This window comes from Saimiri boliviensis, chromosome 7 (genome assembly GCF_048565385.1).
Source record: "Saimiri boliviensis isolate mSaiBol1 chromosome 7, mSaiBol1.pri, whole genome shotgun sequence".
NCBI lineage: Eukaryota > Metazoa > Chordata > Mammalia > Primates > Cebidae > Saimiri > Saimiri boliviensis.
Window position 1 is genome coordinate 560,663 of NC_133455.1, and position 27,271 is coordinate 587,933.

The 27,271-nt window shown below is 51.6% G+C and overlaps 2 protein-coding genes across 9 annotated transcripts in view; both read left to right on the forward strand.

Moving 5' to 3' along the window:
- The window catches only part of GOLGA3 (golgin A3), a 58,371-nt gene extending 53,571 nt beyond the window's left edge, over positions 1-4,800 (forward strand). For all 7 annotated transcript variants that reach the window (XM_039471696.2, XM_039471695.2, XM_010347610.3 and 4 more), the window contains one exon: positions 588-4,800. In XM_039471696.2, the coding sequence (XP_039327630.2) occupies positions 588-792 (205 nt within the window). In that variant the 3' untranslated portion in view covers positions 793-4,800. The remainder of the gene's footprint in view (positions 1-587) is intronic.
- Positions 4,801-12,980: 8,180 nt separating this feature from the next.
- ANKLE2 (ankyrin repeat and LEM domain containing 2) overlaps positions 12,981-27,271 on the forward strand; it is a 32,883-nt gene continuing 18,592 nt past the window's right edge. Inside the window, exons 1-5 of one of the 2 annotated variants that reach the window (XM_039471587.2) lie at positions 12,981-13,204; positions 18,898-19,362; positions 23,104-23,310; positions 26,589-26,782; positions 26,886-27,074. In XM_039471587.2, the coding sequence (XP_039327521.1) occupies positions 13,024-13,204; positions 18,898-19,362; positions 23,104-23,310; positions 26,589-26,782; positions 26,886-27,074 (1,236 nt within the window). In that variant the 5' untranslated portion in view covers positions 12,981-13,023. Of the gene's footprint in view, positions 13,205-13,372; positions 13,474-18,897; positions 19,363-23,103; positions 23,311-26,588; positions 26,783-26,885; positions 27,075-27,271 lie in introns of those variants that run through there. The other variant, XM_039471588.2, reaches the window with a different exon arrangement.

Below are 27,271 nucleotides of genomic sequence, written 5' to 3' on the forward strand. Positions count from 1 at the left end.
TAGTCTTCAAGATTCATGCCCTGTTTAGCTGGGAGGACTCTCCTGGTGCCAGCATTGAATGAATGCCCAGCAGAGTTTGAGCAGGTTTCTGTAAAGTGGGGGTGACTCGCACATGCAATCTCTGAACTCAGATAGCAAGGCGGAAACTGCCTGCCGTTGGGAGCTGGAAGGCCACACACGGCACACCTGGCAGCCTGAGGCTGAGGCAGTGTGTGTAGGGCGGGGCCAGGTGGCATCCCACGGGCAGGTGACAGGGAGTAGAAGTCTGTGTGCCAGGCCTCAGTGACAGCTTCCACTCCATGGTGGCCTGGTCAGGACTGGTCCTTGAGCCTGTGTCCTCTGCACACACCCAGTGGAAGCAGAAGCCAGAGCCACATCCACATCTGTTGTCCTGTGCACAGTGTAGAGAACAGTGCCACGGACGCTGAGCTTCTGTGGCCTCGGTTGGTTTGCAGGTCCCTGAAGGCGCCCACGTCCACTCAGGTGCTAGCGAGCAAGGGCACTTGGGGGTCAGGCCTGTTGCTGCTGTGTTCTAAGACCTGGCACTCGTGTGACCTGGGCCGCCTTCTTTGCCTTCTGTCTCCCAGGCAGGAGATGGACAGCCTGCAGCGCCAGATGGAGGAGCACGCACTCACCGTGCACGAGTCCCTGTCCTCATGGACCCAGGCGGAGGGCAGACCCGAAGAGCCCGCCACTGCCAGCCCTGCACCCCCTGGGGATCATGCCAGCCCCCGGGGTGACACTCAGAGACACAGCCCGAGCAGGGTTTCCAAAGAAGGGCCGGGACAGTGACCGCCGCAGGCCCGCGTGTGCTGCTGCCCAGGAATGCTCTTAGCAATGTTATTTATTTGATTGTGTGATCCATGTTTTTCTGAGAGATGGAATTTAACAAGGAGTAAAGTGTGTAACAGAACAAGAGCTGAGGATTAGAAACGCACTCGAAGATCACAAGTAGCTTTTCCCACGGAATGACCAAATCTTCCAAGCCCGGGAGGCGCTCGGTGTGGAGTTTCTGCTGTGTCCGGAGGCCACGTGCCGGAGGACCTGTCCGGTGCTGCTCCCTGTGGGGTGCTGCGGTGGCGGGGAGCAGCTCTGCGTGACGGAGCCTGTGGTACCAGCACCACACGCTTCCCTGTCCATTCAGCAAGGGCTTACTTTGCAGGTGAAATTTTATTTGCACCTTTGGCTTTTTACTTTCCTGTTTTTTTTGAGAGCCATCCCACCACAGGATGTGTACATAGACACTGAAGATCGTAACCCAAGCTTTGTTTTGGAGACAGAGTTCTGCTCTGTCACCAGGCTGGAGTGCAGTGGCACAGTCTCAGCTCACTGCACCCTCCGCCTGCCAGGTTCACATGATTCTCCTGCTTCAGCCTCCTGAGTAGCTGAGATTTTGGGCCCACACCACCACGCCCGGCTAATTTTTGTATTTTTAGTAGAGACGGGGTTTCAGCACATTGGCCAGGCTGGACACAAACTCCTGACCTCAAGTGATTGGCCCGCCTTGGCCTCCAAAGTGCTGGGATTACAGGCGTGTGCCACTGTGCCCGGCCTGTCACCCAGTCTTCAAGAAGCGTATGCTCGTACTATTTAAGGCGAACCTACTTGTTTTCTTACTGATTGCCTTTTGAAAATGTGTTGTTGGGAATATGTACCTGTAGGATGTAGGGATATCAGTCAGAAAATTCTAAGAACTATAATTTATTTACCTTCTAAAGCCAAATATTCTTACCCAGAAAGGGTCCTTTGTTGTTTGCTGAGGGCCTTTCCTTCCTGTCAATCTCTTCCTCTCAGGTCACTGGCCATTGGGAAGGGGCAGCTCAGAGCCTTGGTCAGGCCTGACGGCCATCCAGACACACCCCGTGTCTGACCTGGCATTTGGGGGGCACAGGGAGAGGCCAAAGGGAGGAGAAAGAGAGTGGAGGAGGAGTAGAGCCGGCAGGGACACCCTGCAGGGACTCCTGTGGTTTCCACTGGAGCCACAGCCAGGCGTAGACCACAGGTGTTAACAAGCCTTTCTGCAGTCCTCGCACTTCTGTGCCCCAAGTGAAAATCTTTACCAGGGTGTGTAGGAACGCCTGTATTGGTGCAGTCATCAGAAGTCCTGGGTCCTTTGTTGCTGTACCAGCATCGTCTGCAGAGCAGAGACGCTTTCCGGAAGACACAGGTCAGCACCATGAGGAAGGTGGCTGTGGTCTCCCAAGGTGTCTCAGAAACAGATGCCTTATTTAAAGTCAGCGCTTAGTGTGTGAGATCGTCTGCTTCCCACTCCAAATGCTGAAACACTGCAGACACTGGCTGGCCAGGAGAGCTGAGGTCTGTAAGTTGTCCCCTAGTTTGCTAAGAAAATCTAAAATAATTTATTGTATGAGTTAGGAGAGAGAGAGGTGGGTCTGTGTGGCCTCCTTTGCAGATGTACTGGTCTGAACGAGGTTCTGAGTGTCACTGGCAAGTCCAGGTGTGCTTGTGTCCATGACTTATTTGTGTCTGTTTGTGGAGAAAATGGTATGGAATTTTTAAGCTCTTTGTGTTCTGTTGTAATATACTTTTAGAAGGTTAATTGGTGAGGTTAAGGTAGCATCAACCACAAAGATGTTTGGTGTTTAAAAAATATTCTCTAGCAAGTATTGGAACTTCCAAAATATATACATCACTTGTATAGGGTTAAGTTTGAAATAATACTTGAAAAGTTCATTATAAATATATCCTACTTTTTAATCTTAAATTGAAGATGTTATTTACTAAATTGTTCATGCACTATTAGAGAAAAAAATACGGTAATTTACATTCTTATTTATTTTGGCTGTACTGCCCCTTTGTTTTAATTTTAAAATCAAGAAATCAGGTCGGGCGTGGGTGGCTCACGCCTCTAATCCCGCACTTTGGGAGGCCAAGGTGGGTGGCTCACCTGAGGTCAGGAGTTCCAGACCAGCCTGGCCAACACGGCAAAATCCCTTCTCTACTAAAAATACAACAATTAGCCGGGCATGGTGGGCTGAGCCTGTCATCCCAGCTGCTCGGGAGGCTGAGGCAGGAGAATCGCTCGAACCTGGGAGGCGGAGGTTGCGGGGAGCCGAGATTGAGCCACTGCACTCCAGCCTGGGCGACAGAGCGACTGTCTGTCTATAGAGAAAAAGAAATAAAATCAAGAAGTCACACACACACTTCTCCTTGCTGTGGCAAGTCCCCAAGTGAGTGATGTTCACTGTGTGTTTGTTTTCTCTTAGGACAGACTAATTCTGAAAATGCCCAAGTTTCTCACGCTGGTCTTCCCGTGTGTGCTCTCGGGTGCCGGGCCTCCCCCGGTGCTGTCGCCACCCGTGCCAGGGCCCCCTCCGGTTTGGCGGGGCCTGGCTGCCTTTGCTCCCTGCCGAGTCTTCTGTTTTCTCCTGGTGTTGGTTCTGGATCAGAGGCCTCTTGTGTTCATGGAGATAACTACCTTCAGGCTTCCTTAAGAAGACACCTAAAAGAGGAAGTTGGGTGTTTTTTATTTCAGAGACGGAGTCTCACTGTCGCTCAGGCTGCGGTACAGTGGCGCAGTCTCGGCTCACGGCCACCTCCACCTCCCAGGTTCAAATGATTCTCCTGCGTCTGTCTCCCAAGGAGCTGGGATTAGAGGTGCCCGCCACCACACCCGGCTGACGTTTGCATTTTTAGAGGGGTGGAGTTTCACCATGTTGGCCAGGCTGGTCTCCAACTCCTGACCTCAGGTGATCCACCCACCTTGGCCTCCCAAAGCGGTGGGATTACAGGCGTGAGCCACCACCCCTGGCTGAAGTTGGATTTTTAAATTGCCTTCTTTATTGTTGAGGTTTTTTTGTTCTCTCTCCAAGGGACTCTCCTGGCACTTCTACCTCCCAGAGTTAGATTCTTCAGTGAGTAAAGTTTGAATTGTTGTTGTTGTGGGAATGATGAAATATCCTCATGGAAAAAGCAGTCAAGTTGGGCGTGTTGCTTATAGAACAGGGTCCCCATCGAATTATGCAGCGTGTTCGTCACAGCCTCGCCGGGAATGTTGGCTTGGGCACTTCATGATGTCATTTCTTGTTTTCCTTACGTTCCCAAAAAAGGCGTCACGTGGTTTCATGTATTTTTTCATGGTGTGTGTGAGACTGATGCCACGGGTGTTTCTATCCGTTTCCTTTGGAATATGGATCAGGCAGTGTCTTTGTAGCATGTGAAACTGACCCTCCTCAGGTCGGGCCAAGCAGGGGCAGTGCCCGCCAGAACACAGCCTGTGGGGCCCTGGGCTGCCCGAGCAAGCTTGGCTCAACTCTCTTCCGTGGCACAGGGTTACCACCAGAGCCGTGGGCCTGTAGTCAACACAACATGGACTCCCACTTCCACGTTTTTAAACAAAAACAGAATGTTGTGTGTAAAGAGTCTAGGAGGGCCTGAGGGGACCAGCAAGTCTGAGAGGTTCGTCCCGGGGCCTCCCTGCGAGGAGCCTCTGACGTTAGGAGTGGCTTGAGTGACGCTGGGGGCTGAGGCCTTCTGAGCCTGGTTCCAGCAAGCTCGCAGACCAGAAGGTCCCGGCAAGTCTTGCCTTGTGGTGATCTCCCAGGCTCTGGGAGGTCCTGAGGGAGATGCCTTAGAGAGTCTGGAAAATGCAGTGCTTTCGAGTCACTCATTTGTATTAAAGATTTCCTCACAAAAGAGAGTTCTCAAGTTGTGGCGGTTCTGGAGAAAGGGGTCACCATGTCTGACAAAGTGTAACTTTAAAAAGCACGTTGATTTTTTACAAATTAAGTGTGCTTGGGAATTCCTTAAATTTTGTGCAATAAACTATTTTTTGGTAAAGACGTTCATATTCATTGGAAACTTCATTTTAATATTTATATTTTGACATTTTGGGAGTAACTTTTAAATCTCACGTCATTACACACTTTCTTCAACTCTTTGTTTTAAAATAGAATTCTCCTGTCCCGCCAGTTTCAGGCAGCGGCGGAAGCGAACGCCTGTGGCTTGTGGCCATGGCAGAAGACGGCACCGCCTCCCCTCGTCCCCCGCGTCTCCCGCTTCACTTGCAGCCATCAGCCAGGAGTAGAAACAGGGGAGCGAGCTTCCCGGTGAACCCTGGGGTGGAGGGTGGCCACTCTGTGCGGCACCTCATCCTCCCGGTGCTGGCCTCTTCCGGGCCACTTGCCAGATTCTCTTGTCTTTGTCATCCGTACTTTGATTTTGATCAATAAGAGTTAACCAGGGGTAGGCCGGGCGCGGTGGCTCACGCCTGTAATCCCAGCACTTTGGGAGGCCAAGGCGGGTGGATCACGAGATCAAGAGATCGAGACCATCCTGGTCAACATGGTGAAACCCTGTCTCTACTAAAAATACAAAACATTAGCTGGGCATGGTGGCGTGTGCCTGTAATCCCAGCTACTCAGGAGGCGGAGGTTGCGGTGAGCCGAGATCGTGCCATTGCACTCCAGCCTGGGTAACAAGAGCGAAACTCCGTCTCAAAAAATAAAGTTAACCAGGGGCAAGCTAGGCACGGGCTCACGCCTGTAACCCCAGCACTTCGGGAGGCTGAGGCAGGGTGGGTCACCTGAGGTCAGGAGTTCAAGACCAGCCCGGCCAACATGGTGAAACCCCACCTCTACTAAACAAAAATTAGCCTGATGTGGTGGCCCATGCCTGTAATCCCCACTACTTGACAGGCTGAGGCAGGAAAATCACTTGAACTCAGGGGACAGAGGTTGCAGTGAGCTGAGATTATGCCACTGCACTGCAGCCTGGGCGACAGAGTGAGACTACATTAAAAAAAACAAACAACAAAAAAAACAGGTGTAGAGTTTTCAGTTAGATGTTATTAGAGGCCACCATGCTTTAAAAAGGACAGAAAAGGGGCAGGAAGCGGTGGTCGCAGGGTTTAGCCCTCTGGGATTCATGCATTTTTTTTCTTGTGACTCTGCATTAGCAGCTCTGTACACAGGGAATTAATACACAGATCAGAATGAAAATTCCTTGACCACCTTCGTTTGTGGCTTTAACTTTCTGAAATACTAAGGATATGATTTTTTTTATTTATTTATTTATTTTTTAATTTTTGGTCTATAGGAACCCTTAAGGGGACACGTTAGTATCTGAACTTTTTCCTTTTCTCCATGGAGCTGCTAAGTGTTTGCAGGTACTGCACCGACTGGCTGACAGGTGGATCTTAGGCTGTGTGTGTTTGAGTAGCTCAATGCTTCACGCTGCGTCCTGCTATGGAGCTGAGCCGTGGGTCTCACGAGGGGTTTTGGCAGGGACGGATTGGCCGCTACTTTTGGCTTAGAGGTAGCAGGTACTGTCGGGAACTTGGGTTAGGTGTAGGACCAAGGATGTGTGGCTGATGGGAGGGTCCCGATTTAAAAATCAGTAGGTCACTCAGAAATCTCAGACCTCACGTAGTATTAGGAAGCAGGCTGGGTGCTGTGGCTCACGCCTGTAAACCCAGCAGTTTGGGGGGTCACTCGAGGTCAGCAGTTTGAAACCAGCCTGGCTGATGCGGTGAGACCCAATCTCCACTAAAAATACAAAAATTAGCTGAGCCTGGTGGTGGGCACCTGTAACCAGCTACTCGGGAGGCTGAGGCAGGCGAATTGCTTGAACCAGGGAGGTGGAGGTTGCGGTGAGCTGAGTTGGTGCCCCTGTTCTCCAGCCTGGGTGACAGAGGAAGACAAAAAAAAGGAAGCAGTTACAGAGGACACTAAGGTGATTATTTACACTCCTGTCATCTAGTTTGATGGGTAAACATGAGAGTTGCTGGAAGCCCTTCCTAGATGAGGGGAATTCCAGCACTCGGGGGCAGCCACAGTCAGAAGTGTTTGTTGGAACTCAGCTGCCTCTACACATGCTTCGTCTGAGGGTGATGTTCCAGGTTGGGGTAGAAGGTGTGCCCGGACGGAGGCCTTCCTCCCGGGCGCGGGGTGATGTGAAGCTGCTGCTGAGCCGCCTCTGCCACTGTCTGAAGTGCCCTCTGTTCACCTGCATGTGGGGGTGCCTACAGCCCTCCAGCTGGCTCCACTTCTCGCTGGGAGTGACCTTGGCAGTGTCCATGTCTCTAAGGTCTGCCTCCAGCTGAAGTGAGGGCTGAAGGTGGTGGAGCCTCTGGGAGGCGTGAGGGCCGATCGTGGGCGCCTGAGGCAGCTGAGGGCTTGGAAGTGGGCGCCTCCAGCCCCGAGGGCAGAGTGTCCTCCGGAGCACCGCCACAATGCTTGTCTCTGCAGCCCGCGGCTCGGGGGTTTCTGCAGGAGATTTGTGGGCTTCTCTACACATGGTCGGGTTGGTTACCACCTTCACAGTGAAATACACACACGCACACACATACATATATATGTATATATAAATGTTTTCTGAGATGGTTTCATGCTTGTTGCCCAGGCTGGAGTGCAGTGGCGCCATCTCAGCTCACTGCAGTCTCAGCCCCTCAGGTTCAAGTGATTCTACTACCTCAGCCTCCCAAGCAGCTGGGATTACAGGCGCCCACCACGACACTCAGCTAATTTTGTATTTTTAGTTGAGATGGTTTCACCATGTTGTTCAGGCTGGTCTCAAACTCCTGACCTCAGGTGATTGACCCGCCTCGGCCTGCTAGAATTACAAGCATAAGCCATGTTACAGCAGCTGGAACAACATAAAAAAAGAAAAGAAAAGAAAATGCAGGCATAAGCCACCGCGCCTGGCCGGAATATTTTTGCATGTCATGTCTAAATGCCCTGAAACCCACAGACGGTCAGTTCTCGTCTCCCTCACAGAGCCTCTCCCACAGCATTTCAATTGTTGCAGGATTCCTTCTGAGCATTAAACATGCATTTCTGGAGACTGGATAGATACGTCAAGCGGATCTTCCCAAAAGCTTTAAAAAATGCCCTATCTTCACCCAGAAAGCCCTCCCACCACCTCCCTGTGTCGGGCAGTCCCTCTGGCTGGGCGTCTGACGGTCATGGCCGCAGCTCCCCTGGCGCCTTCATTCCCTGCATTAGCCCAGGTCCTGCCTGGTTGTGGAGTCTGTGCCTTTCTCCTTGGGGCCCGTGACCTCTTCCAGCTTAGGGTCTCTGGCATCCCACCAGGGTGGTCCCTGTGCCTGCATTTCCTCTGTGGAACCACCTGGACTGCGCTGTTTTCCTGACCAGAACCTACTGCATGTAACACAGGCCATTTCACAAGCATTAAACAGCCCTCGATAACAGTCTGAATGGCCTTTAAAGTAAGGTAACCCAATTAATACTGAAAAAAGAAGAGGAAGGAAAAAATAGCTACTCCCTGTTAATCTAGGGCTTATTCCTGGGGCTGTGTTTTCCGTAAGTGGGATAATATCACATTGTTCCACCTACCTGGGTCTACTATGAAGATTAAATAGAAACATAAGCTGGGTGCGGTGGCTCACGCTCGTAATCCCAGCGCGTGGGAGGCTGAGGCGTGAGGATCGCTCCAGTGCAGGAGGTCAAGGCTGCGGTGAGCAGTGATCCAGCCACTGTGCTCCAGCCTGGGTGACAGAGTGAGACCCTGTCTCAAAAAACGGAAATATATCTGAATCGGGCCTGTAAAGTGTAAATTCTAAAGCTGTGAAAGACTGCCGGAGACTTGCCTCCCTCCGTCTCGGTTCACAGCAGTTACTGGGCAATTGGGATGCGTTCACCTCTGGTCATTCCTGCTGCTACAGGAGCCTGCTCTCAGGTGCCATCAAGACTGAAGGTGCTGGCATGTGTGTCTGGGGGCATTTTACAGCCAGGCCTGGGGCCAGCCTGTAGGTCTATTTTACATTATTACCCAAGGCCACACAAGACCTCCTTGCCTGGACTCCACACCTTTCCAATGCATTCCTCACGTTACAGCGGTGGCCTCTCTTGCAAACGCAGATCAGACCCTCTTACTCCTCCGATTAAACCTTTCTGTGGCCAGTGGGAAGCTGGTCTTACGGTCAGATCCTCACCGACCGAAGCAGCAGTGCCTGCCGCCCTCTGGGCAGACAGGTCACCTCCATCCTCACCTCCTGCCCTCTGAAATGTCTCGATTCCCCAAACAAGCACGTTCTTACTCTTCTCTCACTGAAGGATGTTCGAGACAGGTGTAGATTAGACCTCCCCACTCAATCCCTGGGGCTCACACGGCCCCCTTGTGACCTGGGATCAGACATAAAGTGGAAGTTAAGCTACAATTAGCAATAAAATCAGAATTGCTCTCAGAAAAGGCCGCTGATTCTAGTAAGTTTCATTTCGTTCATTCATTGGGAGTCCACTTCTACCTGCAGACGTTTACATCTCAAATTTGTTCATTTTTGCCTAAACAGTGGCCAATATACGGTTGGCAGCTGAACTGTGGAGTTCTTCTCCACGTTTTCCTGTGATTATTCCCTTCTCATTTAACTGGGTGTGGATGCATCAGATGGGGGTGAGGGCACGGCCCTACTAGGACCCTAGCTGCTTACCTGGATTCCACAGAAGTCCCAGTGTCAAGATCTGCTCAGGCTGGTGGAACTGCTGCACTAGAGCCCTCAAGCATTAAAACAGGACTGACCAGGACAGCTTCCCGGTGCGAGAACAAAAATGCCGTCCACCCCTGCTGATCCTCAGCGTCCGCCTCCCGAGAACAGCTCTCCCGGTCCCACTTCCAGTCCCCCTCCACGGTGAGAAGGGAGAGGAAGGACAGGGACTCACGCTGTAAGGTCAGCTCCATGGCTGCATCTGTCACCATCCAGCCACTCTCCATCGCCTTTGCTTAGTCACATGGCCACTGGATGTGTTCAGGGGATGGCAGCATGTCCCCTGCCCACTGGGAGGTTCTGTTACTAAAGGCTGGAGAGTGGACACTGTGGCAGCAGTTGACCACAACTGACCATTTTCCAAGTCAGTTCTCAGTTCTCCCAGAGCTACTTGGGTTTATGATTCAGATGACAAAGTCCCTATGATGGGCGGGAACCTGCCACCCCTCTATGGCATGCATATATGTAAAACTTGAATTTATGGTTTAAACTATCAAAGTAGTGTAACAACTCGTTATAAAGCCCCTCATGTATGGAGGCTCTGTAGCAAGGACTTACATAATTACCTTTTTATTTATATATGTATGTGTCTGTTTTTTAGACAGGGTCTCACTCTGTCTCTCTGTCTCTCTCTCCCAGGCTGGAGTGCAGCGGCGCAATCTTGGCTCACTGCAGCCTTGAACTCCCAGGCTCAAGTGATCTTCCCTCCTCAAAGCATGAGCCGCCATATCCAGCTAATTTTTTTAAAATTTCAGTACAAAGCCGGGCACGGTGGCTCAAGCCTATAATCCCAGCACTTTGGGAGGCCGAGGCGGGTGGATCACGAGGTCGAGAGATCGAGACCATCCTGGTCAACATAGTGAAACCCCGTCTCTACTAAAAATACAAAAAAAAAACTAGCTGGGCGTGGTGGCGCGTGCCTGTAATCCCAGCTACTTAGGAGGCTGAGGCAGGAGAATTGCCTGAGCCCAGGAGGCGGAGGTTGCGGTGAGCCGAGATCGAGCCATTGCACTCCAGCCTGGGTAACAAGAGCGAAACTCCGTCTCAAAAAAAAAAAAAAAAAAAAGAAAAGAAATTTTCAGTACAGACGGAGTCTTGCCATGTTGCCCAGGCTGGTCTCCACCTCCTGGGCTCAAGTAATCCTCCCACATTCACCTCCCAAGGTGCTGGGATTATACGCATAAACCACTGTGCCCAGCCAAGTAGATACTATGATCATCCTCATTTTACCAATAAGAAGCCTGAGGCTCAGGGAAGTAGGTAATTCACCCAGTTACCCAGAGGTAGGCAGCAGCGATGGCCCATGTTCATAAAGAGGTCAAAACTGGGAGGCGCTAAGGACAGAGTAGTGTTCTCAAGTACCTACTAATCAAAAATGGCAATGGCAAGGTTTCATTCTAACAAGGTACTCCTTATTCTGTTTTTTTTTTTTTTTTTGAGACAGACTTTCCCCCTTGTTACCCAGGCTGGAGTGCAATGGCGCGATCTCCGCTCACCACAACCTCCGTCTCCTGGGTTCAGGCAATTCTCCTGCCTCAGCCTCCTGAGTAGCTGGGACTACAGGCGTGTGCCACCATGCCCAGCTAACTTTTGTATTTTTAGTAGAGACGGGGTTTCACCATGTTGACCAGGATGGTCTCGATCTCTTGACCTCGTGATCCACCCGCCTTGGCCTCCCAAAGTGCTGGGATTACAGGCGTGAACCACCGGGCCCAGCAGCTTTCCTGTTCTTAAGACATAAATGGTGGGCCAGATACAGTGGGTAACAAGAGCCAAATTCTGTCTGAAAAAAAAAAAAAAAAAAAAAAAAAAAAAAAGACATAAATGGCAGCTGGATGGGATGGCTCATGTCTGTCATCCCAGCTGGGTGGCAGGGGGAGGGGTGCATTACCAGAGGTCTGAAGTTCGAGACCAGCCCGGCCAACATGGCAAAACCCTGTCTCTACTCAAAATATTAAAATCAGCCAGGCGTGGTGGCATGCACCTATAATCCCAGCTACCTGGGAGGCTGAGGTAAGAGAATCACTTTAACCCCAGGGGAGCGGAGGTTGCAGTGAGCTGGGATCACACCACTGCACTCCAGCCTGGGAGACACAAGAGACTTCATCTCAAAAAAGAAAAAAAAAAAAAAAACCAACAACAACAAATGGAATTGTATGCATTCTTTATGTTTGGTTTCTTTTGCATGGTGTATTTTTGAGATTCAGCCATGTTGTTCCTCAATAGTATATGACTATGCGATAATGATAGCATGTGCCTATGACAATTTCACAATTTGTCTGTTTACCTACTGACATTCTTTTGGGGTGTTCCCAGTTTGAGGCTACCATATTTTGAACAAATCTCTGTGGATTTCCAAGTTCGTTGCTCTAGGGTGAATCGCTAGGGCTGCACTGCTGTGCCACTGGAAGGTTGTCTTTCCGTTCAGTCCGTTCTGGCTGCTCTAATAAAATACCGTAAACTGGGGAGATTAGGATTAGCAGAAATCTCTCAGTTCTGCAGGCTTGGAAAGGCAAGATCAGGTGCCTGCAGACTGAGTAGGTGGTGAGGGCCCATTTCTAGTGCATCGATGGGGCCTTCCTGAGTCTCACTCTGTCCCCAGGCTGGAGTGCAGTGGCACGATCCTGGCTCACTGCAACCTCCGCCTCCCGGGTTCAAGCGATTCTCCTGCCTTTCAGCCTCCCAAGTAGCTGGGACTACAAGCGCGTGCCATCGCACCCGGCTAATTTTTATATTTTTAGTAGAGATGGGGTTTCGCCACGTTGACCAGGCTGGTCTCGAACTCCTGACCTCAGGGGATCCGCCCGCCTGGGCCTCTCAAAGTGTTGGGGTTACAGGGTTGACACACAGTACAATCCTCCATCTTCTTTCGAGACAGGGTCTATTACGTCGGTGCAAAAGTAATTGCGGCCTTTGCCGTGACTTTCAAACTATCTGCCCAGGCTGGTCTCGAACTCTTGGGCAGAGGAGATCCTCCCGCCTGGCCTCCCAAGGCGCTAGGACCCCGGACGCAGCCGCCGTGCCCGGCAAAACCCACGCTTCCGACCGCGCGCGTCAAGGCAGCTCGGCGAAGAAACGGAAACGGGCAGCTCCGGCGGCCCCCACCCCTCCCCGCGCAGCGTCCGGCCGGTTCGCGTGCCAGTGAGCGGGGCCTCCCGACTCCTGCCCGGGACTGCGCGGCCCTCGGGCTCGGAGCACAGAACACCGCGGCCGCCCGGAGCCCCGCCCCCGGCCCCGCCCCGGCCCCGCCCCGGCCCCGGCCCCGCCCCCGCCCGCACTTTGCGCGCCGCGCCCGTCCCAGGACCCCGCGCCGGGCTGCCCGCGACCCGCCTGCCACGCCCGCCCGCGCGCTCGCCCGTCCCCGCCCGCTCGGGGCCCGGGGCCGGGGCCGCGCCCACGCCGAGCAGTCTTGAGCGGGGCCGCCGCCCCTGTCCCCGAGCCGCCCCGGCCGCCCCGAGCGCGGCGCCGTCAGGCGGGGCGCGGGCAGCCCGGCGTGGGGTCCTGGCACGGGCGCGGCGCTCGGCGCGGGCTCTTCGGCGGCTGCGGCCCGGGTGGCTGCCATGCTGTGGCCGCGGCTGGCGGCGGCCGAGTGGGCGGCGCTGGCCTGGGAGCTGCTGGGCGCCTCGGTGCTGCTGATCGCCGTGCGCTGGCTGGTGCGGCGGCTGGGCCCGCGGCCGGGGGGCCTCGGCCGCAGCGGGACCCCAGTCCCTCCGCCGCGCGCGGCCGCGGCCCCCGCCCCAGGTGAGGCCCCGGCACCCCAGCCCGACCCCCGCCCCTGGCCCCGGCCCGGCCGCGCTCCTCGGGCTCCCGGCGCCGCAGCAGTTGGGCGAGGCCGCCGCGAGAACCGGAGCCGGGAGGCGGCGGGGCTGGGCGGGGCGAGGGCGCAGACGCTTGCCGCGGGGATGGGGACCTGGGCGTGCCGGCTCGGGTGGGCGGCCGGGGAGGGAGCCCCTGGATCCCGGGCGTGTTTGGAGCGTGAAGCCTCCCCGTCACCGGCCGTTGACCGTGAGGTAGCGACGTCAGGGCGAGTATGACCTCGGGGTTTGCGGCTGGAGGACACGGCGACGCGGGTGTTCATTCTTTGGGGTGGGCTGTCGGGCCTGGGGGTGCGGAGATCAGCAGTGGGTTTGGGTCATTTTAAGTTTGAGGTAACTGTGATATCGTGAACTGTGTGTTACCCCATTTCCATTCCCTCTTCCCGGCGTACGACTCCTCGAGTCCCTGGAACCTCCACACTGATGTCCTTTGTAGGCTGAGTGAGTGGCTGGTCGCAGGAGAGACCGAGGCAGGGTTAGAGGTTTTGGGGCCTTTGAGTCCCACCCCCAACCTCCGGGGAGGGGAGACGGGCTGAAGGTTGAGCTGATCACCGGTGGCTGATGACTCATGCCTGTGAAGTGAAGTTTCTGTAAAAACCCGAAAGGGCTGGGTTCAGGGATCTTCCACATAGCACGTGGGGGTTCCTGGGGGCGGTGTCCGAGAGGCCCTGAATCTCCAAGCCCTTTCCCCTAGTTTTCTCTCACGCATCTCTTCAGCTGTATTCTTTGTAACCTTTTATACTATGCTGATAAGTGAAAGTAGATAAAACATGTCTCTGAGTTCGGGAGCCACTCCAGCAAATTAACGGAACTGGAGAAGGGCGTTGTGGGGACCCCAGTTGTGGTCCGTCGGAAGCGCCGGTCAAACAGCCTTGGCACTGGGAGTGGGGGCCAGTCTCGTGGGGCTGAGCCCTTAACCTGTGGGGTCTGAGGGTGTCTCCAGGAAGATGCTGTCAGAAGAGATTACTGAATTAGAATGGAACTGCACAGACCACACCCAGCCTGTGTCCACAGCAGAACTGATCACCTCCGTGATTTGCGGGGAGAAAACCCACACATATCTGGCGTCTGAAGAATGGTGCCAGAGTCTAGTCGGGGACGCTGAGTTTTGTTTTTACCCGAATTGTCAGACTGTGAGTTGCTGGGCAGCAGTGCTTTCTGATGATTGAGTGGGGGTTCCTGTACGGTGGTGTTGAGTTTGTGTCCTGGTCCTACCACTTATTTTTTGTTTATTTATTTATTTTGAGACGGAGTCTCGCTCTGTGGCCCAGGCTGGAGTGCAGTGGTGCGATCTTGACTCTCTACAGCCCCATCTCCTGGGCTCAAGTGATTCTCCTGCTTCAGGCTCCTGAGTAGCTGGGACTAAATGTGCCTGCCACCATTCCTGGCTGATTTTTGTAATTTTAGTAGAAACGGGGTTTCACCGTGTTGGCCAGGCTGGTCTCGAACTCCTGACCTCAGGCGATCCTCCTGCCTCGGCCTCCCAAAGTGCTGGGATTACAGGCGTGAGCCACCACATCCGGCCTTACCCCTTATTGCTGTGGGCTTAACGTGTGTGTTTTTGGCCTGCTGGATTAGGAACAGGGATGTTGATAGTGCCTGGTTAGTAGGATACTTTGGGAGTTGGGCAAGTGAAGCACTTCGTATGTATGAAGCGCCACTAAGTGCCCTATTACTGTCACCAGTGGTGTCATCCAAGCAGAGCTCTGGACCAGCTGGCTGGGGGTGAGGCTGGTGTTCTGAGAGCTGCTGAAATAGAAAGCACGGATGCTTCCACGAGTCCCCCAGAGATGCAGAGAAACTGGGTCTCGTGCGTTGCGGGCGGGAGTGGTGAGTGGTGCAGCTACTCTGGAAGTCAGCCTGGCGGGTTTCTGGGAAGTTAGGCCTGCTCTGCGTTCCTGAGCTTTTAGACTCATTAAAACTGTTTCCACACAAAAACCCATGTTTGATGCTCACAGCCACTCTATTTGTAATTGCCAGAAAGTAAAATAACCCAAATGTCCCTCTAGGGGTGAATGCTTAAATGTACATGTTGATGCCACAGAGTGCCACTCCTCAGCATCCACTCAGCCATGTGGTGGGTCTAAAGGGCATGATGCTGAATGGGAAAAGCCAATCTCAAAGCTGTGTACTGTAGGATTCCAATTCTATAACATTCTTTTTTTTTTGAGACAGAGTTTCGCTCCTGTTACACAGGCTGGAGTGCAATGGCGCGATCTCGGCTCACCACAACCTCCGCCTCCTGGGTTCAGGCAATTCTCCTGCCTCAGCCTCCTGAGTAGCTGGGATTACAGGCACGTGCCACCATGCCCAGCTATTTTTTGTATTTTTAGTAGAGACGGGGTTTCACCATGTTGACCCGGATGGTCTCGATCTCTTGACCTCGTGATCCACCCGCCTCGGCCTCCCAAAGTGCTGGGATTACAGGCGTGAGCCACCGCGCCCGGCCTGTAACATTCTTAAAATGACACAGTTGTGGGATAGAACAAATTCGTAGTTCCCAGGGGGTCATGGGGGAGGTGGGACTTGTCTCTAGAGCAGCAGAGGGAGGTCTTCGTGGCAGTGGGACCGTTTTGTGTTTGATTTTTACAGTGATTAACACACGTCTCTACATGTGATAACTGCCATAGAATTATGCACAAAGACACCAACACAGAGCCCTTCGGGGACTGGCGAGGTCCGGGGATGCTGTGTTGTGTTAGTGCCAGTGTCTTGGTTTTGGTAACGTTTTAGTTATATAAGATGTCAACCATTGGGGGAAGCTGGGTGGTGGGCCCACAGGATCTCTCTGTTCAATTTTTGCAACATTTAGATGTTACAGACTTAGGTCTGTAATTATTGCAAAGTGAGAATTTAAATCCCGTGGGCCAGGCAGGGTGGCGGACACCTGTAATCCTAAACTTTTGGGAGACCGAGGCAGGTGGATTGCCTGAGCTCAGGGGTTTGAGACCAGCCTGGGCAACACAGTGAAACCTGTTTCTACTAAAATAGAAAAAATTAGCCGGGTGTGGTGGCGAGTGCCTATAGTCCCAGCTATGCAGGAGGCTGAGGCAGGAGAATCACTTGAACCTGAAAGAGGGAGGTTGCAGTCGAGATCACACCACTGTACTCCAGCGTGGGTGACAGAGAGAGACTTAGTCTCAAAAAAGAAAAAAGAAAAGAAAAAGAAATCCTGTGTATCAGGGCCTACATTCCCCAAATGTTAGTGTCTTACCTAATCACACTGCAAATGTGCAAACCACGAAATAACATTAACGGACAGCCTGGACGGTGATTCGCGTGCTACCATGTCCGGCTAATGTTTGTATTTTTAGTAGAGGCTTACCACGGGATTTTACCACATTGGCCAGGCTGGTTTCAAACTTCTTACCTCGAGTGATCCACCAGCCTCGACCTCCCAAATTCAGCCACTGCGCCTGGCTTTATTTATTTCTTGAGTACGTAAATCACAAACATGATTTTAAAAAGTCGGAACCCTATAGAAACTTAAATTCAGAAGCATTATTCCCCCGATCCCTTCTTTTTTTTTTTGAGACAGAGTCTGATTCTGTCACCCAGGATGAACTGCAGGGGTGCTGTCTCGGCTCACTGTGGCCTCCATCTCCTAGGCTCAAGTGATCCTCCTGGCTTAGCCCCCTGAGTAGCTGGGACCATAGGTACGCACCACTGTGCTCGGCTAATTGTTTTGGTAGAGACGGGGTTGCCCACCCAGGCTGGTCTCAAACTTCGGAACTCAAGTGATCTGCCCCCTCAGCCTCCCACAGTGCTGGAATGACAGGCTTGTGCCACCGCGCCCGCCCCATCTCTTCTGCTCCGTTTGTTTTATTCCGTTCTGGGCATCTGGTCTCCACCCAGTTTCCACTCTCTCCTCTCTTTGTGCACACATGAATAGACGTTTGCGTTTTGTATTAAGAGTATTAGTAACAGCATACATTGTTGTTTTTATTCAAGCCGACTTTCTTTTTTTTTTTTTTTTGAGACACAGTTTCGCTCTCGTTATCCAGGCTGGAGTGCAATGGCGCAATCTCGGCTCACCGCAACCTCCACCCCCTGGGCTCAGGCAATTCTCCTGCCTCAGCCTCCTGAGTAGCTGGGATTACAGGCACATGCCACCATGCCCAGCTAATTTTTTTGTGTTTTTAGTAGAGACGGGGTTTCACCATGTTGACCAGGATGGTCTCGATCTCTTGACCTCGTGATCCACCCACCTCGGCCTCCCAAAGTGCTGGGATTACAGGCTTGAGCCACCGCGCCCGGCCTCAAGCCGACTTTCTAACACATTATGTGCTTACTCTGAAGGATTAGTAAGTTTGTATCCCTTGACAGCACAGTAGCAGCTGCTGACATTTATGGTCATTCGTCAGTGCCAGGCATAGTGTCAAAGACCTCCTGCATTATTTTATGCAGTTTTCACTATGCCCTAAGGAGGAGAGCTATTAGTATGTCCATTTTATTTATTTTATTTTTTTGAGCTGGAGTCTCACTCTGTCACCGAGGCTGGAGTGCAGTGGTGTGATCTCGGCTCACTGTAGCCTCCGCCTCCCGGGTTCAAGTGATTCTCCGCCTCAGCCTCCCGAGTAGCTGGGATTACAAGCACCTGCCACCACACCAGACTAATTTTTTGTATGTTTAGTAGAGATGGGTTTTCGCCGTGTTTGCCAGGCTGGTCTCAAACATCTGACCTCAGGTGATTCACCCTCCTTGCCTTCCCATAGCGTTGGGATTACAGGCGCGAGTGCCTGGCAAGTATGTCCATTTTATAGATGAGGAAACCGAGGTCTAAAGTTTTAAGTAACTTGGCTAAGGCTGCACAGTTAGTGATGCCATATAATGTACTTTTTCTATTTAGGGCTTGCTTGGTTGCAGGGACAAAACCTCCCTCCAGTTAGCTCACATTAAAAAGGTGACATTAGGCCGGGCTTGGTGGCTCATGCCTGTAATCCTAGCACTTTGGGAGGCTGAGGTGGGTGGATCACCTGAAGCCAGGAGTTCAAGACCAGCCTGGCCAACATGGTGAAACCCTCTCTCTACTAAAAATACAAAAATTAGCCAGTCATTATGGTGGGTTCCTATAATCCCAGCTATTCGGGAGGCCGAGGCAGGAGAAATGCTTGAACCCAAGAGGCGGAGGTTACAGTGGGCCGAGATTCCACAACTACACAGAGTGGCAGAGTGAGACTCCGTCTTAAAAAATAAAAGAAAGAATGTTGTTTTTTTTTCTTAAGAGATGGAGTTTTGCTCTTGTTGCCCAAGCTGGAATGCAGTGGTGCGATCTCAGCTCACCTCAACCTCTGCTTCCCAGGTTCAAGTGATTCTCCTGCCTCAGCCTCCCAAGTAGCTGGGACTACAGCCACGTGCCACCACACCCAGCTAACTTTTTGTATTTTTAGTAGAGATGGGGTTTCACCGTGTTAGCCAGGATCGTCTCTATCTCCTGACCTTGTGATCTGCCCACCTTGGCCTCCCAAAGTGCTAGGATTACAGGCTTGAGTCACCGCACCTGGCTGAAAACTTTTTGATGGAATACACAGAAATTGATACAATAATAATGAACCCTAGTACCCATCCCCAGCTTTAGCACGTGCTAGTATTTTGTGACTTTTTTTGTCTTGGCCCTAGGTGAAATGACAATGGATACCATCTTGGCTCGATTGAAACTTCTGAATCCAGATGACCTTAGAGAGGAAATCATCAAAGCTGGATTGAAATGTGGACCCATTACATCAACTACAAGGTTTATTTTTGAGAAAAAGTTGGCTCAGGCTTTACTGGAGCAAGGAGGAAGGCTGCCTTCTTTTGACCACCATGAGGCAGCTGCCATAGCTCTCAGCCAAGACACACCAAGGATTTTTGAGTCAGCTGAAGGGAACCCAGCTGATCAGGCTGGTTTTTCTGGAGACAGAGATTTTGGTTACAGTGTGGGCCTGAATCCCCCAGAGGAGGGATCTGTGACGTCCAAGACTGAGTTGTCCCCCAGCACTGGGGCGGGGGCCGGGACCCCCGGGGCTGGAGCGACTGAGTCTGCGGAGCCTCCTCTGTACTATGGGGTGTGTCCAGTGTATGAGGACGTCCCAGCAAGAAATGGTAATGGGACCGTTGTCTACTATTTCCTTACACAGATAGCACACACGGGGAGGGGCAGAATGAGTTTTCAGAATGGAAAAATACAGATTAAAAAGAAAATCTAATCACCATAATCTCTTCATCCAGTCAACCACTATTAACATTTTTATAAAGAACTTTTCTGAAATATTTGTGAATCCATGTGAGAACTTTTTTTTTTTTTTTTTTTTTTTTGAGACAGAGTCTCACTCTGTCACCAGGCGCCAGGCTGGAGTGCAGTGGCACAATCTCGGCTCACTGCAGCCTCGGCCTCCCGGGTTCAGGCAATTCTGCCTCAGCCTCCTGAGTAACTGGGACTGCAGGTGCACGCCACCACACCCAGCTAATTTTTGTATTTTTAGTAGAGATGGGGTTTTACCATGTTAGTCAGGATGGTCTCAGTCTCTTGACCTCATGATCCACCCACCTTGGCCTCCCAAAGTGCTGGGATTACAGGCTTGAGCTACCGTGTTCCGCCACTTTTTATTTTTTATTTTTTTATTATTTTTTTCTTTTTTCTTTTTTCTTTTTTCTTTTTTTTTTAATGAGACGGAGTTTCGCTCTTGTTACCCAGGCTGGAGTGCAATGGCGCGATCTCGGCTCACTGCAACCTCCGCCTCCTGGGTTCAGGCAATTCTCCTGCCTCAGGCTCCTGAGTAGCTGGGATTACAGGCACGAGCCACCATGCCCAGCTATTTTTTTGTGTTTTTAGTAGAGATGGGGTTTCACCATGTTGACCAGGATGGTCTCGATCTCTCGACCTCGTGATCCACCCGCCTCGGCCTCCCAAAGTGCTGGGATTACAGACTTGAGCAACCGCGCCCGGCCTATTTTTTATTTTTTTATTTTTTTTTTGAGACGGAGTCTCTCGCTTTGTTGTCCAGGCTGGAGTACAGAGAGGCATGATCTCAGCTCAAGTAGTTCTTCTGCCTCAGCCTCCCGAGTAGCTGGGACTACAGGCATGTGCCACCACGCCTGACGAATTTTTATATTTCAGTAGAGACGGGGTTTTACCATATTGGCCAGGCTGATCTCAAACTCCTGAGCTCTTGATCCACCCGCCTCAGTCTCCCAAAGTGCTGGGATTACAGGCTTGAGCCACCGCGTGTGGCTCTACATGAGAACTTTTAAAGTGTGTTAGGTAAATTGGATTCTATGAGATGTGCTGGACTTAGAGATACAAATATTCATATGTACTGGCTGCTGCTGTTGGCTGGGAACTTTGTTACCTCTCCCTTTTTAAAATTCATTGTAACCTGGACACCTTTTATGTTAATGAATGCAAATGGCCAGTGATTGTTTAAGTAATTTTCAGCATCAAAGAATCGTAGTTTTATTGTTTTTATTTATTCATTTATCTGAGACAGGGTCTCACTTTGTCACCTAGGCTGCAACGCAGTGGTGCAGTCATGGCTCACTGCAGCCTCTACATCTCTGGGCTCAGGTGATCCTCCCAACTCAGCCTCCTTAGTAGCTGGGACCACAGGCATGCAGCCACTACACCCAGCTAATTTTTGTCTTTTTTGTAGAGATAGGGTTTTGCCATGTTACCCAGGCTGCTCTCGAACTCCTGACCTCGAGCAATCCACCCATCTTGGCCTCCCAAACTGCTAAGGATTATAGGCACACACCACCACGCCTAGCTAATTGGGTTATTTATTTATTTTTTTTGAGACCGGGGTTTCACTCTCACCCAGGTTGGAATGCAGTGGTGTGATCTTAACAACTCACTGCAATGTCTGCCTCCCAGACTCAAGTAATCCTCCCACCTCAGCCTCCTGATAGCTGGGATCACAGGCATTGGCCACTACGCTGGCCATTTTTGTGTGTGTTTTTGGTAGAGGTGAGGTTTCCCCATGTTGCCCAGGCTAGTCTCCAACTCATGGGCTCAAGTGATCTGCCCACGGTGGCCTCCCAAAATGCTTGGATTACAGGCGTGAGCCACCTAGCTAATTTAAAATTTCTGGGGGGACAATTGCTCTTGTCCCCCAGGCTGGAGTGAAATGGCACATTCTCAACTCACTGCAACCTCTGCTTACCGGGTTCAAGCCTCAGCCTCCCGAGTGGCTGGGATTACAGGCGCCTGCTACCACGCCTGGCTTATTTTTGTATTTTTAGTAGAGACAGGGTTTCACCATGTTGGCCAGAATGGTCTTGTTCTCTTGACCTCATAATCTGCCCACCTTGGCCACCCAAAGTGCTGGGGTTATGGGTGTGAGCCACTGTGCCTGGCCAATTTTTATTTTTATTTTTTTTTTCTGAGACTGGTCTTGCTGGCCGGGAGCGGTGGCTCAGACCCCTGTAATCCAGGCACTTTGGGAGGCAGAGGCAAGTGGATCATGAGGTCAGGAGTTCGAGACCATCCTGGCCAACATGGTGAAACCCCGTCACTATTAGAAATATAAAAAATTGCCGGGCACGGTGGCTCATGCCTGTAATCCCAGCACTTTGGGAGGCCGAGGTGGGTGGATCACGAGGTCAAGAGATCGAGACCATTTCAATTATTTATTTATTCACATTTTTTTTTTTTTTTTTTTTTTGAGATGGAGTTTTGCTCTTGTTACCCAGGCTGGAGTGCAATGGCACGATCTCGGCTCACCACAACCTCCGCCTCCTGGGTTCAGGCAATTCTCCTGCCTCAGCCTCCTGAGTAGCTGGGATTACAGGCACGTGCCACCATGCCCAGCTAATTTTTTGTATTTTTAGTAGAGACGGGGTTTCACCATGTTGACCAGGATGGTCTCGATCTCTCGACCTCGTGATCCACCCGCCTCGGCCTCCCAAAGTGCTGGGATTACAGGCTTGAGCCACCGCGCCCGGCTATTTATTCACATTTTTGAAATGAAGTTTTGCTCATACTGCCCAGGCTGTAGTGCAGTGGCGTGATCTTGGCTTACTGCAACCTCTGCCTCCCAGTTTCAGGTGATTCTCCTTCCTCAGCTTCCCAAGTAGTTGGGATTACAGCCATGCGCCACTATGTCCAGCTAATTTTTGTATTTGTAGTAGAGCCGGGGTTTCACCGTGTTGGCCAGATTGGTCTTGAACTCCTGACCTCGGGTGATCCTCCCACCCCAGCCTCCCAAAGTGTTGGGATTACAATTGTGAGCCACAGTCCCCGGCCTCAATTATTTTTAATTAGATTTTTTTTTTTTTTTTGAGACAGAGTTTCACTCTTATTACCCAGGCTGGAGTGCAATGGCGCGATCTCGGCTCACCACAACCTCCGCCTCCTGGGTTCAGGCAATTCTCCTGCCTCAGCCTCCTGAGTAGCTGGGATTACAGGCACGTACCACCATGCCTAGCGAATTTTTTGTATTTTTAGTAGAGACGGGGTTTCACCATGTTGACCAGGATGGTCTCGATCTCTTGACCTCGTGATCCACCCGCCTCGGCCTCCCAAAGTGCTGGGATTACAGGCGTGAGCCACCGCGCCCAGCCTTCAATTAGATCTTTATATGAAATTTATTTTTTACGCTAGAATCTTGGGATGTATAATTACATACGTGTCTATAATATGTATCATGTTATTCACATGCATCTACATGCGTGATCCAGCTTGTTTATTCTGTTATTTTGGCTAGCTAAGGCCTTTTTTCTTCAGGAATAAAGATCTGAACTAAGCCTGGCGACTGGGTAGCAGACATGTGAGCTGATGATGGAAGGCAGGGCGTGACCTGCTACAGTCCCTCATTTCTGATGTTCGTTTGTTGCTTTCCCACCCAGAAAGGGTCCATGTTTACGTAAATAAAAAGGAAGCGCTGCAAGCCGTCAAAATGATCAAAGGGTCCCGCTTTAAAGCTTTTTCAACCAGAGAAGATGCTGAGAAATTTGCTAGAGGAATTTGTGATTATTTCCCTTCGCCAAGCAGAACATCGTTACCACTTTCTCCTGTGAAAGTGGCGCCGCTCTTTAGCAGTGATGGGTCGAAAGGTAAATGATGCAGCCGCTCCCGTCTTTTACCCCGCACTGTGTCCCGCCTTCTTTCCTCCTCTGTGGTAACCTCTTTTCGCCAGGAGGGTAGAGTCATCGGGGTCTGAGCAGACCAGGAAGCCACTCTCGCTCTGATGCTGATGTGCCAGTGTTTAGCATCTCGACTGTGGAGAAGTGCTGAAAAGAGCGCTGTGGCCCCTTCCATCTGCCTGTGTCTCTCTCTCCGGCCTGTTGGATTCTCTGTTCTTCTGTCTTTTTGTAAAGAGACAGGGTCTTGTTCTTTTGCCAGCCTGGAGTGCACTCTTGTGCGCCCACTGCAGCCTTGAGCTCCTGGGGTTAAGCAGTCCCCGTGCTTCAGCCTCCCAGTTAACTAAGGAATAGGTGTGCACCACCACACCCAGCTAATTTTTTTTTTTTTTCGGATGGAGTCTCACTCTGTTGCCCAGGCTGGAGTGCAGTGGCACGATCTTCACTCACTGCAGCCTCTGCCTCCCGGGTTCAAGTGATTCTCCTGCCTCAGCTTCCTGAGTAGCTGGGATTACAGGTGCCCACCACTATGCCCAGCCAATTTTTATATTTTTAGTAGACACAGGGGTTTCACCTTGTTGATCAGGCTGGAATTAAAAATTTTTTTTTCTTTTTTTGATTTCCATGAAGAGTGTGGAAGGGAATTCCAGAGAGCTGGAAATCCTTTTCTTTTTTTTTTTTTTTTTTTTTTTAAAGTTGGAGTCTCTCTCTGTTGCCCAGGGTGGAGTGCAGTGGCACGATTTCAGCTCACTGCTGCCTGCAACCTCTACCTCCCAGGTGCCTCAGCCTCTTCAGTAGTTGGGGCTACAGGTGCACGCCACCATGTTCAGCTAATTTTTTGTATTTTTAGTAGAGATGGGGTTTCGCTGTGTTAGGCTGTTCTTGAACTCCTGATCTTGTGATCCACCCACCTCAGCCTTCCAAAGTGCTGGGATTACAGGCGTGAGCCGCCATGCCCGGCCATGGAATTTAAAAATGCTTTATGGAGACAGGGTTTTGCCATGTTACCCAGGCTGGTTGAATTCCTGGCATCAAGCAATCCTCCTGTCTCAGCCTCCCAGTGTGCTGAGATGACAGGCCTGAGCCCCTGTGCCTGGCCTGGGGTCTTTTTTGATACTGAGATCAGTCTACTTCCCCACTGAAGCTATACCTACGTCTAGGACTGGGACATTGCACAATCAGGCTCACCTGTAGGACCGTCCAGCCAGAAGTCTGACCCAGAGCCACCTCCCAGCTGAGAATGAGGGTTTTGTTTGTAGGCGCTCTTCACAGTTAGCGTGTTACAGATCACTGGCTTTCCCTTTTGTCTGGCCTCAGCTCCCCAGCTGAACGTCTTCAAACAAAACCCTCGTTCTGAGCTGGGAGGTGGGTATGGGTCAGACTTCGGCTGGACGCTCCTACAGATGAGCGTGATTATGCAGATGCCCCAGTCCTGGAAAGAGGTATAGCTTCAGGTGGGGAAGCTTCCTCAGAAGGAAATCACTTTCAGACATAAATCAGGCCAGGCCTGGTGGCTCACACACCTGTAGTCTCAGCACTTTGGGAGGCCAAGGCACGCAGATCACGAGGTCAGGAGTTCGAGACCAGCCTGGCTAACATGGTGAAATCCCATCTCTACTAAAAATACAAAAATTAGCCGGGTGTGGTAGCGGGCACTTGTAATCCCAGCTACTTGGGAGGCTGAGGCAAGAGAATCGGTTGAAACCAGAAGGCAGAAGTGCAGTGAGCCAAGATAGCGCCACTGCACTTCCAGCTTGGGTGAAAGAGAAAACTCTGTCTCAAAAAAAAAAAAAAGCGCCGGGCGCAGTGGCTCAAGCCTGTAATCCCAGCACTTTGGGAGGCTGAGGTGGGTGGATCACGAGGTCGAGAGATCGAGACCATCCTGGTCAACATGGTGAAACCCCGTCTCTACTAAAAAAAAAGTGCAAAAAATTAGCTGGGCATGGTGGTACGTGCCTGTAATCCCAGCTACTCAGGAGGCTGAGGCAGGAGAATTGCCTGAGCCCAGGAGGCGGAGGTTGCGGTGAGCCGAGATCGTGCCATTGCACTCCAGCCTGGGTAACAAGAGCGAAACTCCGTCTCAAAAAAAAAAAAAAAAAAATTAGCTAGGCATGGTGGTGTGCATCTGTAATCCCAGGTACTCAGGAAGCTGAGGCAGGAGAATTGCTTGAACCTGGGAGGCAGAGGTTCCGGTGAGCTGAGATTGTGCCATTGCACTCCAGCCTGGGTGACAGAGCAAGACTCCATCTCAAAAAAAACCAGAAATCACTTACGGAGCACTCGACCTTTGCAGAAACGCTGCGCGCATTGGAGGTCTTGTGTGATTGCTGGTGATGCTCCCTTCACCGCAGCTGCCGTGATTCCTTCTCTACCTGCTGACCGAGCTTTCGGAGTTCACTGGCCGGGTGTGGTGACTCATTCCTGTAATTCTAACACTTTTGGGAACTGAGGCAGAAGGATCTCTTGAAGCCAGGAGTTTGAGACCAGTCTGGGCAACATAGTGAGACCCCATCTCTAAAAATACATGCATACACATACACATATATAACCAGGCGTGGTGGCACACAGCTGTAGTCCCAGCTACTTGGGAGGCTGAGGTGGGAAGATCAGTTGATCCCAGGAGGGTCGAGGCTGCAGTGAGCTATGATCGTGCCACCACACTCCAGCCTTGGAGACAGAGCCAGACCCTGTCTCTGAAGAAAAAAAGTTCACCAAACTTTGCCTCATTCACACAGCCTTTCCCAGCAAGATTGCAGCCGGGTCTGGGTGCTCTCCCAGCTTGCTCTGCTCACAGGGGTGCGCTGACTGCCTCTGCGGGCTTGGGTCAGTGGCCACGAGCCCATCTCATCATTTCTCACCTGTGCCTCCCCTCTTTTATTTTATTTTTTGGAGACAGAGTCTTGCTCTGTCACCATACTGGAGTACAGTGGCACCATCTCAGCTTACTGCAGCCTCTGCCTCCCGAGTTCAGATAGTTCTCCTGCCTCAGCCTCCCCAGTAGCTGGAATTAAGGCACTTGACACCACGCCCTGCTAATTTTTGTATTTTTAGTAGAGATGGAGTTTCAGCATGTTGGCCAGGCTGGTCTTGAACTCTTGACCTCGTGATCCGCCCGCCTCAACCTCCCAAAGTGCTGGGTTTACAGGCATGAGCTAGCCCTGAAAGCTCTTTATTCCTTATTACAGGGTGTGTGGATGATGAGTGACTTTTGGTGAAACTAATCATCCTTAAATTCTGTCTCTTACTGACAGATGGTTTGTGCTTGTCTGAATCGGAAACAGTCAACAAAGAGCGAGCCAACAGCTACAAAAATCCCCGCACACAGGACCTCACCGCCAAGCTTCGGAAAGCTGTGGAGAAGGGAGAGGAGGACACCTTTTCTGATCTCATCTGGAGCAACCCCCGGTACCTGATTGGCTCAGGGGACAACCCAACCATCGTGCAGGTGGGTGTGCAGCGTCACTGGCTCCTTCGTGCCCGTGGCACTTTGCACGGGGTGCATCCGCGTGAGACAGGGAGGAAGCTCAGAGCGCACGGTTCCCTTTCAGGAGGGGTGCAGGTACAACGTGATGCATGTGGCCGCCAAGGAGGACCAGGCTTCCATCTGCCAGCTGACCCTGGATGTCCTGGAGAACCCCGACTTCATGCGGCTGATGTACCCCGATGACGACGAGGCCATGCTGCAAAAGCGCATCCGCTACGTCGTCGATCTCTACCTCAACACCCCCGACAAGATGGTGCGTGCCCACCCTCCACTCGCGCTTTTATGTTTTAGCTTTTTAAAGTTCTTTTCTTAAAAGAATGCTTTATCGACAAGTGACTCGTTAGAATAACTTTAAGGAAAAGATACATCAGTTACACCCCTGCAACCTGCCTTCTCACCAAATCCCACAGGCTGCTTTTTTTGAGACGGAGTTTCACCCTTGTTACCCAG